The sequence below is a fragment of the Ornithodoros turicata genome, chromosome 2, assembly GCF_037126465.1.
Source record: "Ornithodoros turicata isolate Travis chromosome 2, ASM3712646v1, whole genome shotgun sequence".
NCBI lineage: Eukaryota > Metazoa > Arthropoda > Arachnida > Ixodida > Argasidae > Ornithodoros > Ornithodoros turicata.
Genome location: NC_088202.1, coordinates 131,303,464 through 131,320,841, shown reverse-complemented (window position 1 = coordinate 131,320,841; position 17,378 = coordinate 131,303,464). Strand labels below are relative to the sequence as shown.

At 45.2% G+C, this 17,378-nt stretch overlaps 1 protein-coding gene across 4 annotated transcripts in view; it reads right to left on the bottom strand.

Moving 5' to 3' along the window:
* Positions 1–8,839: 8,839 nt before the first annotated feature.
* LOC135386145 (glutamate-gated chloride channel-like) overlaps positions 8,840–17,378 on the bottom strand; it is a 348,962-nt gene continuing 340,423 nt past the window's right edge. The window contains exons 11-13 of one of the 4 annotated variants that reach the window (XM_064615906.1): positions 16,626–17,071; positions 13,780–13,866; positions 8,840–12,107 (exon numbers count right to left, since the gene is read on the bottom strand). In XM_064615906.1, the coding sequence (XP_064471976.1) occupies positions 11,649–12,107; positions 13,780–13,866; positions 16,626–17,071 (992 nt within the window). In that variant the 3' untranslated portion in view covers positions 8,840–11,648. The remainder of the gene's footprint in view (positions 12,108–13,779; positions 13,867–16,625; positions 17,072–17,378) is intronic. The other 3 variants (XM_064615907.1, XM_064615908.1, XM_064615909.1) reach the window with 3 other exon arrangements.

Below are 17,378 nucleotides of genomic sequence, written 5' to 3'. Positions count from 1 at the left end.
GTCTTTGCAAAAACAGTAATAACCTACTATGCAGTGCGGCCGAGGCAAGACTTCGTAGAAGCAGTGTCCCAAGATCACGCTGCATTAGGCGTCTTTGGAGTAATCCTTGGTTCTGCTGTACTATATTTTGCTTGTGGGTGGATACGCCTCTCAAAGTGAGTCTCCTTCAAATCCATTTTGATTACAAATAATTGCGTGTCAATCTTATTTAAATATGTAGAAAACTTGCTCTGAAAAGCATGACGAATCTTGCGGTATCCATTCGGGTTTGTAAACGCGTCTCTGGATTGGTGCTTTGTAGGAGTAGTGACAACCATCAAAACGCAGACTGCCAGCACCTGAATGACGAGAGAGTAAACAATGCTGTTACATTAGCAAAATTTCAGCGGTTGTTGTCACATTAGCAAAAGTTGTCACATTAGCAATGTTAGCACATCAGCAAAATTTCAGCAGGAGCCCTTCGACTAGCACAATAGAGTGCACTCGCAAACAAAGTCACGATGGCGCCGCAAGGTATCCTATACAACAAAGGTTTTGTAATATCAGTTGAAATCGACACGACACGAGCGAGCTTTTGTCTTCTGTATTGTGCTGGCTCTCATCTCTCTAGGGGAGAGCATTCGCCGTGTGTTGTCGTTCAATGAAGAGACATGGGATTGACAGTCGAACAGTGAAAGGCGGTCATCATTTCGAACAATTCGTACTGTTATTACCATTACGATTACGTCAACTACTTTTTGAACTGTCTTCTGCTGACAAACGAAACATGATTCACTTCGCAGAAAAATAACGGCGGAAGCACGACGGGAGATCAAGATATTCCAGCGAGTCAGCAGCATGAAAACTGCCCTCTCCAGCATGGACGAAATTTAGGCACAATTATTCGCACGTTCTGTGTCTGGACAAGTGCCACTCTGTGTCTGAAATAATGTACACGTGCTCTACATTTGGGAGTATACACTAATGCTACTGTTGATACACATTCGCTCTGAATCGTTTTGATATGTGCTACAATATACAAGCGATTAAAGCGAAGCTGTGAGATACGTTGCTACAAGGCAGCACAACTCACTGCACGTACCAATAGAAACGGAATCAGCGTATTGTCTTTTGGGAAAATACTTAAAGGGACTATCGCATTCGAGAGAGTATTAAAGATTCGCACTCCCTCTGCAGCTAACACCATGATGACGTAAGCCAGAAACACGAATGGGAGCGCAGCGCATGCGATTGTCTCCGAGGTCGTTCTGCTTGGCGTTCGCATCGCAATATACTAAGTAAAGAATCCTCGTTAAATACGCCACCTTTTGCTTGCAGTGTGAGTTCTGACGTGACCATGTTGCGTGGAACACGGTGTTAAGCTCCTGGCTGTACGAACACGTCCGACGCTAACCAGAAACAACATTCCGCAAGCTGATCACAGAACAGACGCCGTCCCCTAGTATTCCGGCTCGCCCGCCCGCTTGTCGGTCGGTCGGTCGCCAAGGCTACCAAGGTCCCTCCAACCGCTCCTTGATTGGTCTCGTCCACGCCCAAGAGCGCTCACTGATTGGCCTTGTCCGGGTGACGTTTCCAGAGAGGGAGTCCCGGAATACTCTCAATATGCGTCGTCTGCTCTTGCCATGTGTTACATCAACTGCACACGAACGATGCCACCAATTCGCATCGGATTTTCGGCGTTATTGTCAGTGATGAACACGGTGTACAACTGCATTATACTTTCGGAATCGACCGGGACGGATGCGATAGTCCCTTTAACTCATGGTGGGTTGCCCACGAGTGCAGAAACAATACATGCCCTGGATCTCTCATGTCTGCAATTCCAATGCATCCTGTGTCTAGGGGTTACTTTTCCATCATGTTTCACCAGTTAGCCTGAACCGTACTATCTATCATCTTAACACATGCCCGTAAGAGCAATGACCATGGTCCATGTATTTACAATATTCTCATGACGGGGTGGTGCTGGAATTCCGTAGGGGTGTGTGTGACACCCGTATCTGCTGGCTTTGTGGCCTTTTTGGCAGGTTTTTGTGTGGTGGTGGTGGTGGTGGTGAGGAGTGGGCGGCGTCAGGGTATGTGGGGGATGCTGGGAAAATTCTCGCTGTCGCGATTGCTGTAACTAATTTACCTTTGTAGCATGATAATATAATGACATGTACTGTGACGCTGTCGGCCATGGCAAGTGAATGTGCGAAATGTGGGAGAACTAACAAGAAAGGAAACATCATTCGAAGAACAATACTTATTGGTCGTTCATTCATTGAGTTAACTTCCGTGCCTTTCTGATACGTGTTTAGTGCTTAGTTGTTAGTTGCTAGCATAGGTTTACACTAGCTAATTCCCAGCTTTGTTTGACTTTGCACGATGAAGTCTAACGTCTCAAACGTTAATATGAGCGCCTTCCGCTCGATCCGCTCAAGTGGGCGGGATTGCTTTTTGGCAGAGCAGAGCGTCTCGAGTTAGCCTCAAACTGAGCGGACGACTGTGACAACATTGTAATTGAGTTTGTGAGACACATAGCTAGATTAGGGGAAGGTAGGTTGATAGTGCAACTGAGACAGTTGCATTACTGAAGCCCCTCGAAGCATACTTGGTTCAAGGAATCCCTGAGGGCGGAGCAAGAATGCGGCGGTAAGATCTAATGATTTTCTTTAGCTATACTGGTTTCATTGTGCTTTGCAGAACGGAGTATGCGGTGCCCCTAGTGGTAAGTCTCAAAAACGCTTAGATACTTTTGCCACAACGTATTACAAATTACTAACAGACATTCAATTTTACCGTATAATTTGAAACTAGTTCCCATCGAACACCTTGTACAGTGTTGCCAAGGTGCGCAAATACGTAGAGGTGCGCGCATTTATATCCGCGCGACATCCTCGTTTGCGGGTAGATGTAGGGACTGTGCGACCAGAGCCCGTGGTGCCGCATGCGGCCTGCGGAGAAAGTATCCTAAGTGACAGCCATCGAGTAGACTAGTACTCAGTTAGCGTGTAAAGTGTGAACGTTTTTCGTTGCCACGAGAGGACTGTTGCATCGCTAATTGTGCAAATACCTACATGGCAAATACCTAGATGGCGATGTTGGCGATTTCACACGTCGTCGCTTGAATTCTGTCTTTTGTTCAACCTACCTCAGTGAATATGTACAATGCCTGATGAAATAACTGAAATAAATGCTGGGAATAACTTAACCTTGCCACCATAGGTGGCACTGACGGCAGTGAGCGAGTGCGCCCCCTGGGCAACCGAACGAGCCCAACGTCCATGGGTTGGTGTGTGGAGGGTATCCCTGTGCTGTATGATGTTTAGGCATGGCACGAATCAGCTTGGCACTGAACCAGTTGACCGGGAACAAGAGTAGTTTTTGTAAATTTCATAAAGACTCACTCCGTTAATTTCAGAAATAAAGAAACACGGAAAAACCTATCGGACAATAGCTTTCCGTTCACGTTCCTTTTCTTTTTTCTGCTTAGCACTGTCGTTTTTTTGCTACCGCTCTGCAGTTGATGCGAGAGGGCGAACCGAATGAGCCCTCCCAAACTCTTTCGCATTTATGTAAAATGCTATTTGGTGTTACCGTGTGGCACTGAACGAGTGTCATTTAGGGCTAATATCGTTCGCTGGGAATGATATTCAATTTGCCGTGCGACAGTGGCATAACATAACAATGTAGATTTTTTCCTGCAAGTGCAATTACCGCGGATAAGCGTATATACTCAAATCCGCGCGTCTGCGGATACAACAATATCAATAAAACAACAAACACATACACACACAACACATATACACGTGCGCGCGCTCGCACGCACACAACACATACACAACACATACACGCGCACACACGCATGCATTTCAACTAGCGCGGTTACGGATGCGGTCACGGATCTCACGTGCGCGGATACCATGCCGATACTATCAATCTTATACACACACGCACTCGACCTCCGGTACAGGCATAGCTACAATGAGTAACGAACACATCAACAGGGAGCGAGAGAGTTTTAATGCAGGTATGTTTTAGAAAAGAAGCTTTATTGAACTTCTCCAACCGAACAAATAACTCATCAACAACAATAAACGGAACCGAAACTCCGCAAAGAACAACATGAGAAACAATATTTCTCAACCACCCATCCCGTGCAACTTCTTCCGATAACGTGACAAATGTGAAGACATGAGAGTTAGCCGCAGATCAGGCATATGCTCAAAACAATGTAGAGAAGTGGGCTTCCGCAGAAGCAGATACCCAACGCCGAGAATGCGACTATGTACCATTTCATCTAATGTACAAAATGTACAGGAAAAAATCTGCGTCAGAGTGTGTGTGTACAAACTGTGCTTCGCCTGTATGTAATTATATATGTATGCATATATTATGTATTTTTAAAGTGCAACATCTTCAAAGCACCGTACACATGTCTCTGCTCGAAACGAGAAAAGTGTCAAGCAAAAATATCTATATTACAGGGCACGTCCACTCACTCTTTTTCGAGACAAGAAAAGCTCGTATGTGCTTAATTCCTAGAACGTCCCTTCGAGATTGCGCGGAATTAAAATAGACGCGCTGTTTTATTCCATGTTATTATACTTGATGGCCGCCGACGTTTAAGTGAGGACTCTACCGCCGTCTGGGCCATTTCGTGCTGCCATTGCAGGAAAAAAACGCAGCTTTTACGGCACAGTGAATATAAACAACCGGAAAATAGCGGAACCATGCTGCTGCATACAGTTCTGCATTAACAGCACTTGGCGAGAGCCGCGTAGTCATATTATGGGGGAAGAAAAGTAGCCTTTTAACTCCTTCCTATGAAACTGCCACTTCAGCCGCGCCAAACAGCCGGCCTGCAGTGCACTGCTGAATAAACGTCCACAACCGTACAGGCGCGTATATTGTGAGTTGTGATATCTGCGATAGTTAGAATATAGCTTTCAGGGTTCATTCCAGCCCTTTTTGTTTTGTAATTCCGCTGTACAACTTTGCTCTACGTACTTTCATACACCAAGAGGAGGGCAACGCCAGAAGGAAATGCCCACAATAACACGAAGTGTTGCTCCTTGTTGCATTCATATCATATGTTGTTTCATGTGCACAAGACGCTAGTTGGCGGATTACACGCACTATCATCATGTAAACAGGAAGAGTGAACACGATTTTTCCTTTAATAACATTGGAGCACGTCCAGAGTATTTGATGTACTGAAAGGAAAAGAATCCTTCATATGAACCTTTCGGTCTTGAAAGAATTTAGTGAACAAAAACAGAGGCGCTTGGCCATGGACAGGAACAAAAATTGCTGTGACAACAAAACAGTTTGTGTTCTTCCGGAATACATGTTCCGATATAACTATACCACACTACTTATACAGTCAAACTCCTTTATAGCGAACACATTTTTAACGAAAATACCGCTACAGCAAATTTTTTTGCGGTCCCGCTGGAGCCCTATAGGTCCAACAATGGACATCCTTTTTAACGAAAACACCTTTACTGCGATTTTTTTTTGCTGTCCCCTGAGTTTCGTTGTAAAGGAGTTTGACTGTATTGGTGTAACATACGGCATCGGCAAACAATCCATCCCTCGCTTACTTTTCATGCTTACGTGTTCAACCCACGAGAATCACCATCTGCATGAGGCAGGCAGCGTCGTTGCACATATTGCCGTTGCAAAGGCTGCTGATTTCTAAGCGCGTAGTACGAAAATATTCACTTTTCATGAAGACAAATGATCAACAACGCTTATCCTGTACAGCAAGGCTTAACTTCATTCTTCCCACCACGGTGAAATGTGCAAAACGTAGCTTTGTGCTAATTACATAGCGCATATGTGCAGAGATATATCGTTGCAAGGTACTTCGGCGCAATTAGGTTCGAATCCCGCATTCGACTGTAAAAGAGCGGGCATCCGTACATCCATTTAGCCTCCTGACGTTCCATACACACACATATATATAAGGTGCACAAATAATTACAATAGTGTATTCTATATAGAACAATGGGAACCTACAGGAATAATGCCGTGTTGCAGACTTGGAGAGTCCTGACGCCCCACAGTGCTGTCCAGCTGTAACTACTGAGCAGTAAAGATTGACATTCACAGGATGACTATACATACCAGTGTTCAGCGTAGGAACGGCACGAAATGTAGTCCGTCAAACCCATCACAGTTACTCCGCCGGAGAAATTATACCGCGGCGCAACCTGGTGCCCCGTGAAGAGCTCCTGTATAGTTTCGGCGCCGGCGCTCTACTTACGGAGACGTAAAAATGACGCGGCTAGGAGCTGTTGCCAATAGGGACAAGCATAGGGCGAGGATTAAAACGAGCCGTTCTGGCGTTCGGAACGAGTATAGTGCGTCACGATCGGTGTCAGGTTGAAACCTATCGAAAATGAGGAAAATGACCTGTAGTCCTGTAGCCAATGACCTGTAGCCAATGTAGTGTAGCCCTAAGGCGAAGGATGGCGGACCATCCAGCAGACGACAAGTCATGGACGGAGCATAGTTATTTAATGTACCTTTATGCCGCACCCTGTACGTTGCGATACCAATCCTGTCGCTGTATAGCCAACACTACTATTCCAAACTTCATACTGGGTTGTATCAGTAGGACTCGGCGTTGCTCAGACAAATGGTCATAGAAAACATCGCTAAAGTAGCCAAGTCCGGCCCCTTATATGACATTTATTAGTCACGATGCTACCCAACGCTTGCGTACATTTCAGACATATGTGGTCCATTTTCGAAGCTTTGTTACTACAAGTCTGCTACTTTAGCGTTTCTTCTGATATGTTTCGTGTAAGAACGGCACGAAATGTAGTCCATCCACCGTACATTATTACTGCACCGCCACCATGTGGTGCCCATAGTACTTCACCAGTTAGCCTTATCCACGTACTTGCAGCCAATAGGAACAAGCGAAGGGTGGGGCTTAAACATGCCGTTCTTAGGCTGAACACGGTCGATTAGATCGCGGTCTGCTAGTAATTAGCTTGTTCCTATGTGAACTGTCAACAATATAGTCGTCAATATAGTCGTCAATAATTGAGATTAGGTTTTGCGCAGCACTTCCCTGCGTTCCCTGCCACATTTTCAGTAAGTCCAAGTTGTTAACGATTGTAAAGAGGAGATCAGACGTTACTCGTATGCATGCTCAAGCTGTCAACCTTGTCCGTCGCATAGTTACAGCACGCGGCCTGTCGGAGCTTCGGGACATTTCCAAGCTGACGGTCTTGTGTAGAGAATAATGGGAAACCTGAGTGATATTCAGGTTACCTATTGCTTCGTAAGAATGCCCTTGTTCCAAAATGGGATTTGGGCAAAGGAACTGGTTCGCCAAAGCGCAGTATGGGTGCATTGCATGATGTTGAATTGCTAAAGTGGCTAGGCGAGACATAGATCAATCGTAGGTGATAAGCATGATCCAGTACGCGGCTACATGAAAGATTATATTTCTGTCGAGAGTATTGCGTCCACTGCACATGCCTTACAAACCATTACTCGTTGACTGGCTTTGTAATGCTTATAGGAACTAAGGCATAACCAAGCTATCGTCTTTGCGACGAATCTTCAATTAAGAATACAAGGTATAACCAAAATTTCACTTTGCGTAAATATATACCTACAAAACACCACTTTTTTTTAATGCGCAATGCTCATGTGCACATTAGTTTATGGATTCAGAATCTTGGTACATTAACGAGTATGCATTTGTGAGGTGAAGATGACGCCTACAACAGCGTCGATCATGGCCTCACCGGGTTTAAGACAAGCACAAAGCATTTCTATTCCATACTAGGTGGATATCATCCCTTACTGATCCATGTATTGCCAAGCTCTGGGTTCTATTTGAAGCACGCGGAAGGTTAAAAAAAAAGCAAAGCCCTTTCTAGTTTTAAAAATGCACACACAACAGATTTCGAGGAAGAGGATCAGCTTCATCGGTTCCTTCTGGTATACATACCCAAAACGCTGCTTGAAGCATACAAACTACAGACTAGAAAATTTGACTATTGATTCTTCTATGAATGATAATATCTAAATGTGAAGCTTCGCCTGACGGATATGATGGAGGCGTCGGAAGAACAGCGTCTTCGCACTTGGTCGAAACGCTGTTTACTACTGCACGCGCCCTATAGATACTATGTGTCACGTTCAGGCACTGCATATTCGCTCCATAACTGAGTGCATGTCACAAAAAGGATTTGTGGGCGGGAAAAGCTTGGCGCACTGCGAAGAGACGGGTCAATTGACAGGTCACAAAAATAGATATTTGTAAATGCGCATAAAGAACCATGAGGGGGATTTGACCCGGAGGCTCAAATGCGGACACGTGATAAGTGAAGGTTATTGTGCTGGTGCCGTGTGTTGGTTAGACAGTACAGGTCTTCTTTCCGTTTTGTGTCCACGTGGGATGCGTTGCTCAGTCTGTATATGCGCATGATTGATTAGTAAGGGACAGCAAGCATTATGTTCCTCGAGTACCAAGCATTAAGTGCATTAAAAGCACAGTACAGAGTACTAGTTGAGTGACAAACCGCAAACAAAAGTACGAGAAGAAATCGTACTTAAAATGAAGTATAGAGCGTACTCTTTCTGAAGTGCAGATCAATACGAGATTTCAGAACTTGTACCTAAGGTACCTAAAGCACTTGGTACTGTACATCACCAGCAAATGGTCGTTTTATACGGCATACTTCATTGAACTCCGCACAAATCAGTTGCCACTGGATCATCTCCGTAAAGCCTGTACAGTCATCATCAGACCAGTGACCAGCAGTCTTCAGCTACAGGAGGTACGACTGCATGAAGCTCTACAGTAGCCATGACAATAAAGTGCCCACTCCGGTAACTCGAACTCAGCTGCTCGTTGGGGCGGTCCGCTTCTATCGAGGTCGGTGGTATAGTCCAATACATAAAGCTCGTGCTGACAGATAAGGAAAACGATTTTTCAGTTTTGAGTTGCGTTCGGCTTGTGTTGTCCGTAAGACTCGGTGTTGTTAAAAACTGCAGATGACACCAACATGTACAAATTGGAACAGAGTGACCATTATCATTCCGCTTGCAGTTACATCGGTTACATAGTACAATGGAAATAACCAAGGACAACAGAAAGAGGCAAGGGAGAGAACCTACACCCAGCACATCCTACCAAGCACTCGGTTGTCCATAGCGCGTGATAAATATTCGAAATCGTCCATGATGTCTGCGCCAGTCTCACGTGAGTTTTCTCCTCAGTACTGATAATTCCTTAGGATTCTTGAATCTTGCCCCGCTCTTTCTTTTTTACTCTTGCAGTAATAAGACAGCTTTTGTAAAAAGAGTAGCAAGTAGAAAACATTGGAGAAGGTGGAACGGAAATGGATATGGACAGATCCCCCCAGTTCTAGAAGGGTTAATAAAAACTACTGGCTCTACAGCTACTTTGTTGTGTATTTATACGTTTTCCAACTAAGACTCTAGTCTGTCAACCTAAGTTAGTGTCTACCTTATATGGTTCTACAGTGGCGCTATACCGTATTATGCATTTAGATATGATCAGCCATGTCAACACTAACAAGCACAGCATAGCACTAACGCGAGTAAGTAGTCTAATCCGGTATTTCGTAACAGTGACCTGGTATTTGGTAGCGCCCATATGAGCAGTGGCACACTGATATCACATGGCATTGCGTACTGGGAGTTACATATGCTCTGGCTAGAAAAAAGGACTATTGGGGGCCTCCTCAGGGCTAGGACAATTTCAAGAACTCAATATGAGATGAAGCCCTGGTAAGACGCCAAACCTTTATAGCCATAGATAGACCCATCGTGCTACTAAGTGTTCTTACTATGTCAAGAGGATGTCACCATTTTTCCGCAGGGTTTCAAAATACATTTCAAATGTGTAATTTAATATGCAGTTACTGCTTCTTGGCTTTAAGCCTATGTATTTATTTTTAATGACAAAAAAGAAAAATGGTGGTACGAAGGCACCACTAGTGACAATGGATGTATAATTTAGGAATATAATTGATTATCTCTATAGACATTTTTCGATGCCAGATAATTGGGAACCCTAGAGGTCTTAGCGAACACTAAAGCAATGCGCCGAAAACTGGGCAAGCATGGTCATTAATTGACGGGACGTACCACAACCATCAGTTCAGCGGCGCGGTCATTGAAAGAGCATTATCCGCATAGGTATCCACACTTAGCCACATACAGACTGTATTTTAAATCGTATGCGGCGATGTGCTGTAGGAAACAACATCCCGGCTCTACGTACCTATACTTAACAAAGTGGGATTGGAAGCTTCTTTAGTCTAGGTGTCGCTCCTCAAGCCTACATTCGCAGTGAGCATGCGTATACACGCGGGCCCTCAGTATGTCCCCGCGCGCGGAGTTTGATGAAATAATAGGCGGAAACCAAAGGGAGAAATCATGCGATGCCTATCCAATATAAACATAACGCGGGCTTCGTAGGAATATGATGAAAATAGTACCTTCTAACGTCTAAAATACTGCCTTCAGAATTCTACGAAGCCGAAATACAACGCTTTTGATGTTTATAATAATCTGGAAACGAGTGCAGATGCACGTTATAACGCATCGTTAACGTCTTGCTGAGAGAGTATTTATGATTTCCCAAACGTCTGCCATCGCGTTGTTCGCGACATTGCGAATAATCGTACAATTACAATTATGATTATAATAAGAGTACAATTATAATGTTAGAATGTTGCCAACATCGTTTCAGAATACGTGCCTTTCTATAGACGCTCTATAGACGCGCTGTTATCTTAATGCGAAGCTGACAAGAAGAACACACACCGGTTACTTTGAGTTGTTATCGCGATGGAAACCTGATTATTTTTTCCGGGTAGGTTCCAAAATTAACTGAATGTGGTCTCTAGAAAATATGCCTCGACTGGAACTACCAAATTTCATTTGCAATATCCGCGTGTAGCGCTACAACTTCCCGGATCACCGAAACAAAGGCGAAAACTTGCTTATTCTTACAACAAAAAGGATAAAAGAAGGGAAAGCGACCGCATACCATCGCAACATTCGTTATTCCACGGAGTGAAAGGAGCATAGCAGAATGTCCTGGACTGAAGGCTGATCACTGATTCACGGACAGTGCGATCAATCTTGTTCTATACGTAAGGGAGGACAGTGGTGGGGATTTTATCGAGATTACACTGCCATGAATATGTCGTACTTGCATTGCAAACAAAGCCAATGATTGTGTGAAGAGTGACCAAGAAGTACGATCTCGCGATACTGCCTTGCTTTCGGTTGTTGGATTTCGTACGCACCACAACATCGTATCTAAGAAACAAATTGCACGATCCTGCTTTGTATCGCAAACCTTACGCGGTATTTGACGAGGCATGGTAGCGTGTGTCGACCAAACTTCTTCAAAGAAACCCGCATTTCAAAGGAGTGACATCCGTGGCCTGCTTATAATCCGGACGGAGTACACGCTGCCCTCCAGCAGATACTCACCGACTACCACCTCGTCATTTGTCCAAGGGAAACGTCGCACAACCGCGAGGAACAGTGGAGCACCAATCACTTAACCCGCCACTTGCAAAAATGTCAAGAACTTTCTTTCCATATTGAACCTTCGAGAAATTGTCTGTTTTCTTTCTTTCTTCCTTTTTTCACTAAGCTTCGATCAGCTTCCAGTTCTCCTCTGCTCTCGGTCCAATGTAGGCGTAAGCGAGGAAGAAGCCGAATGTAAAAATACCGAAGAAAACGGGAAACACAGTCCGCGAAAAGTAGTCGATTGCTTTGGCGATTCTGGGCTTGGGAGGCAACTCGCTGGGAAACAGCTGCGGCCTCCGAAGCCATGCGAACACCGAAGCCACAGCTCTCAGCCGTTCGTTCTCGAGACCAGTGTTATTAAGTCCAGTGGCAGCGGCGGCGTCACTTTCTTCGGGGTCATTAGTCGCCGTGGCTCCGAGCTCGATGCCAGTGGTCGCCTCCTTTGAGCCCGCTCCAGGAGCTGCCGTGGAGCCTAGTCCGGCCAGGCCCGCCGAAGCAGAGACGGGACGCACGAGGCTGTTGACGTCGTGCTCCTGCCGGCCTCCGAGGGACGACGCTTTGTGGTTGGTGCCTTGCTGCTTCACGGATGCAGGGAGAGTTTGACGCCGCAGGCCGAAGTTGAAGTGAGGATGGCAGGAGAAACATATTAGGGAGAAAGGATTGGAGGAAGGAAGGAGTGATAAAGGTAGTGTGTAGAAAAGGGAAAGGGGATGGATTGGAAGGAGGGAGGAGCGGGAAAAGAAAGAAAGAGAGCATACAGTCAAGATCACCATTCTGGTAAAGAAAACAGAGAGAAAGAAAGAAAGACTCTGAGAGTAAGAGCTATCAGCATTTGTGAGAAGAAGCGAACCGTCGATGATAAGGCGAATGGATAAGTTGGCAAACACGTAGTGTGGATCACGAGCTGGGTTATCTCTCTCATGGAACATAAATGAGTCGTGCAATCACAAGACAGATACTACATTTCTCGTTTTCCTTGACTTGGCTGAGGGTCTCAGTTGAAGCTAGTTGTAGTTTCCTTCGTGAATACGATACTGCAACTGACGTGTCGCCAGGTGGTATATTGTACGTTAAACCCTGTTTGTCACTTTGTGCCGTGTTCGGTACAAGAGAATAATTCCTGTGGAATGTCACACTTACATTAAGAACAACACATGGGACACAGAAAAGTAAGCGCGCAAAAAACCAACATCTACAGAATGACCAACCAGTGGACTAGGAATGAGGAACAAGTGCACTACACTATAGGTACATTCCAATGACTGCATGAGGGAACTAGTCTACAATAAAGACCGGTCTACAAGAACTAGATTACAAAGACAAAATACTGCAGTGCAGATGTCACAGAGAGGTCATAATGCGGAAATAAACGTTGTGTAAGAGGATTCCTTTATATTTCTACTGTTCGTAGCCCTACAACCCTATATCCATAATTAACCACACGTGTGCAATGTCGATTAGCAGAGACCTGGACCCGGGAGTCGTTAAGGTATGCCTATGGGTCGATGCAGGAAACGTCATTAAACGGAACCATAAACTCGCGTCTTGGCTACTTGTTTGAATCCTCACTTCCGTTATTGATTATCATAGGATTCCAAAGGACACGTTCTTTTGATGTGATGGTAAGGCAAGATCATGAAGAAGCTGTTGATCACTGCTATGATTGAATAGCAAGAAAGCAAGAGGTGCTCAATTTCAATTGGTGAATCGCAAGTGCTAAGGAATGAAGGACAATTTCTTTTGAAGTGATGGTAAGGCAAGACGATGAAGAAGCTGTTGATCACTGCTATGCTTGAATAGCAAGAAAGCAAGAGGTTTCAATTAGTGAATCGCAGGTGCTAAGGAATGAAATGCAAAAAATTGTCACAGAGGCACAGAGGCATCGGGAAGAAAACAAACAAAGAAGGATTGCAAAAAATGCACTACTTGCAAAACATGGTGCAAAAACCGTGGTAAGCTACACATCAAATGCGAATACCTCACAAAACAAGGTCACAAATACACGTCCACCACAGAGGAGCCTCAGAGCCACGAAGAAGGAAAGGAGATAGTTGATGCAAAAAGCTACGCACGGAGGGTCGGTCCGCAACAACGCGTGCACATTCGAGAGATGTGACAAAGGTTGTCTGTGGTCGTGCAAGAAGGCAGGAGAGAAATAGAAGGTAGTGCTGAGATACAGTGTTGCTGCACAGTAGCAGAGAGAGAGAGAGAGAGAGAAAGATGCGCTGCGCTGCTATTATAGTTTTTTACCTCAGACACCGGACCCTTGATGACGTCTTCGAGAAGGAGACCCGAAACGTCAGATCGAGATGTCACCAATGTGTTGTAGTCATGGGGCTATGGCGTTGGAAGTGAGAATTAGTGTGCCGTGTTGACTCGTGTGGGGGGAGTTTGTTGGTTACCATCTCAGCAAGCATGTCAAGCAGAGGACACTGCAAATGGCACTCGCGGAACAAGAAGGAGGTGTTAACAGGGGGTTGACATGTCAGAAAACAGGGGGTGAAATTTTTTCGTATTGTGAGGTAAGAGATGTGTGACAATGAATGTGGATATCTGCTTCCTCGCTTGAGCGCAAAGTAAGTGAGGTCAAGAAAAATTGGCACCGTACTTTGATGCATGTAGGAACTTTTGCGCAGCATTTGTTAAACACCATGTCACGATTGGTAAGAATGTGCGGTGTATGTTGCGATAGAAGGCCGTTGCTATAAGTAGGATCTAGAGAACGGATGGTTGCTCTATGCAGCGTGCTCGGGCGCTATGTCGCACTGTAACAGATGAAGACATGGGAAGTACCACACTACTGAAGTTGATCGCCATTTCATCTGCTAACTCCGATTTAAATTTACCTATATTTGGCAACGTAAACGTCCTATGGTTATTTAGGGTGCTTTGAAGGAGCAGTCAAGGTCTCGTCTGTATGTTTTTTTATTTATTTGCATCGACGTATTGCGCAAGAACGATAATCTTATCCCACTTGCGGAGCGCTCGCGAGATCTTTCACGTGCCCACCCTTCAGAAGCCCCTCAACTCCTTCAGCGAGTCCAAATAGTGGTAGGTGTCATTGAGTGACGTAGGCAGACCACCGAAAGAGGCGCGTGTCTATAGCAGACTAATTTTTAGAGAGAAATGATACTTCGCGGCTGCTCCACATGACGACGCTGTTACACGGACATGATTTGGTCACGCAAAGGGATCGGGAAGGGACCCAAAGGCTTCATGGTCGCGCCGCATTGCTTATGGCCGTTTTCTGAAGGCATTTTTGTAAATCGAATTTCGCAGTGACTAGGTACCGTGTAGCGAAAATACTGTGCATGGTGGCTCCTGATAGGCTGCTTGATGAATGAAGCAGGGTTTCGAGTGACGTTGAACGCCACATCCTTGCTCCTTATACACGTATTACCTTACGCATGACTAAATAATAATAATAATAATGACAAAAAATTACGTCATTACCATGTTGTGCCCTTGTCCACAGTAGGTCTTACTCCCTGCAACTCTGGATGCGCATTTCGATCGGTCACATTCTAAAGTCCTTGTTACGGCTGCAATGTCTCTTTGTGTAAAGTGGATATGTCACTGGCGTGGTAGGTGTACCATGCAACTTCCTGACAAGATATTCGCGTAGTACACTTGACCTAGTTAGTCCACTTAGGTGCATCAGTGTGCTTTACAAAAGAGTCGGTGTGTGCAACACTTGAGCATGGACCTCTGAAGTTTATGGCATTTATAACAACAGTAATTATGGTAATTATACACAGGGTTCGATCTTTTTTAGTATTTATAGATTTTTACAAAAAGAAAGCTTAGAAAAGCAGCACAGATAGCGTTTTTTGCAGGTGGGATATATCGCCAAATTTTGCTATGCAAGTGAGCTGAAACCGAAAACGAAATCGAAACCGCGGGTATCAGAAGCGCAGGGAGGACTGCGCTCATTTCACGTGAGAGGGCCACGTGCTCTGGTGCGATGTAGACGATTGGAGCAGAAGTTGATCTGCTGACCGACTCAACGAAATCAAAGCAGGAAGTTGCAGCTCGCGTGGCTCAGTAGTTAGCGTGCTGGCCATGTCACGTCGAGACGGGGAGGTACACGGGTTCGAATCCCGGTGCCAGCTGTGCTGTCTGGGACTTTTGCTGGGTTTTTCTAAGACGCTTTCCGACACAGTTCAGGCGCAGTTCCCTTACAAGTTGACCCAGGATGGACATTCCCCCTAGAGCGTTAGTCGTGACGTTGCCCACCCCTGTGAGGTCGACAACGGCCAGCACTTTCACCACCACTGCTTCGCCGAGCAGTAAGCCGACGAAGGCGAATACGCTCGAATACGACGCGCTCGCGAATACAAAAATACGCTCCTGAGGCGCGTGGTTTTGGTTTCGGATTTTCAAAAAATAGAATACATCCAAGGAGAATTGTCTCCCATTCTGCTATCTCATCTTTGCCAGAAAGCCTCTCATTAAAGATCTAATTAATGAATTTTAGGTAATTAGTAATCTAGTGGAAAAACAACATCTATGCTGCTCTCGCGAATTTTTTTCTTAAAAGAATCTTTAAAGAAAACGAAAATCATCCTGTAAAATACACCGTGTCAGCATGGCCGCCTAAAGGACTACGGTGGACCAATAAGTTTCGGGCGTAAGTGTCTCTGACGATGATTCTCATCATCATCATTTCGCCTCTGATGGCGCTGATCGCGCTGATCACTCAGATCTTTAACGTTGCTAGCCAAAAATATTGCTTCGCTAGTGTGTTTCTTTCGCAAAATAACAGAAAGTTCCATAATACAAAGTTCCGCAATAATACAAATTCCATCTTACAAGTGTGTCAGCGTAGAATGATATCCCATATTGTTGCAATGAGCTGTACGCAAAACATGTCTGTTTCCTAGAAACCAGAATCCTAACCTTGCCAACTGACATATCTAGCATTTTGTCCTAATACTACGTTAATACTACGTTTGAACGTATCTTGCGACTTCGACTTACACCTTATATTTCACGTCAAGCTGCTGACCACATGTGAGCGAGTCACAGGCACCTATATCACAACACACTCTACAGAGAAAGAATAAGGGAGAGCTTTCGGATGTTGGACTGGGTACCTTTCGAATCATCTCGAAGTCCTGGGCCCGGTGCTGCCTGGAAAGAAGCGGGATGCGGGGCTCGGCGGTGCCCCCGGCAGAGGAGGGTCTTGAGCCCGGCGGCTGCCGCTGAGCTCCTCCTCTTCCCAGGTTGCGGTACAGGTAATTGACGATGATGAACTCCAACATTGAGGCATAAATGAAAAACATGCACACGCCGTCCCACAGGTTCATTGCTGTCAGCCCGGACACCACGGGCAGCGTAGAACGGAAACTGTTAGTCGTGGTGCAAAAGTTGAGCATGGTTGTGACACCAATCATCACACGGGCCGGAACAGCATTAATATCCAGCCAGAAACTGATGAAGGAGCTCGTTACTAGCACAATGCCCGGAACAAACACTGTGCTGATGTAGAAGGTTTTATCTCGCGTAAACACCAAGAGCACACGGAGGCAGCTGTAGTTACCTGCAAAGATAAGATTATTCAAGATGGTCCAAAGGGCACGTTTACGTGTAACGGTCATGTTTGCTTGTAAAAGGTATGCATCGACACTACAACATAAAAAGAATTAAATCTTGACGCTTCGGAACCAGTTGATGGAACCAGAACTGGTTCCGAAACGTCAAGACTTTTAATTGTTTGCATGTTGTTGTGTCGGTGCATACTTTTTTACAAGTAGATAAGAGTATTATTGCACATGGCGTATGTTGAGTTCACATATGAGTATCACGCTGTCGCTGCAACATCAAGATTTATGAAAGCCGGTTGCCGG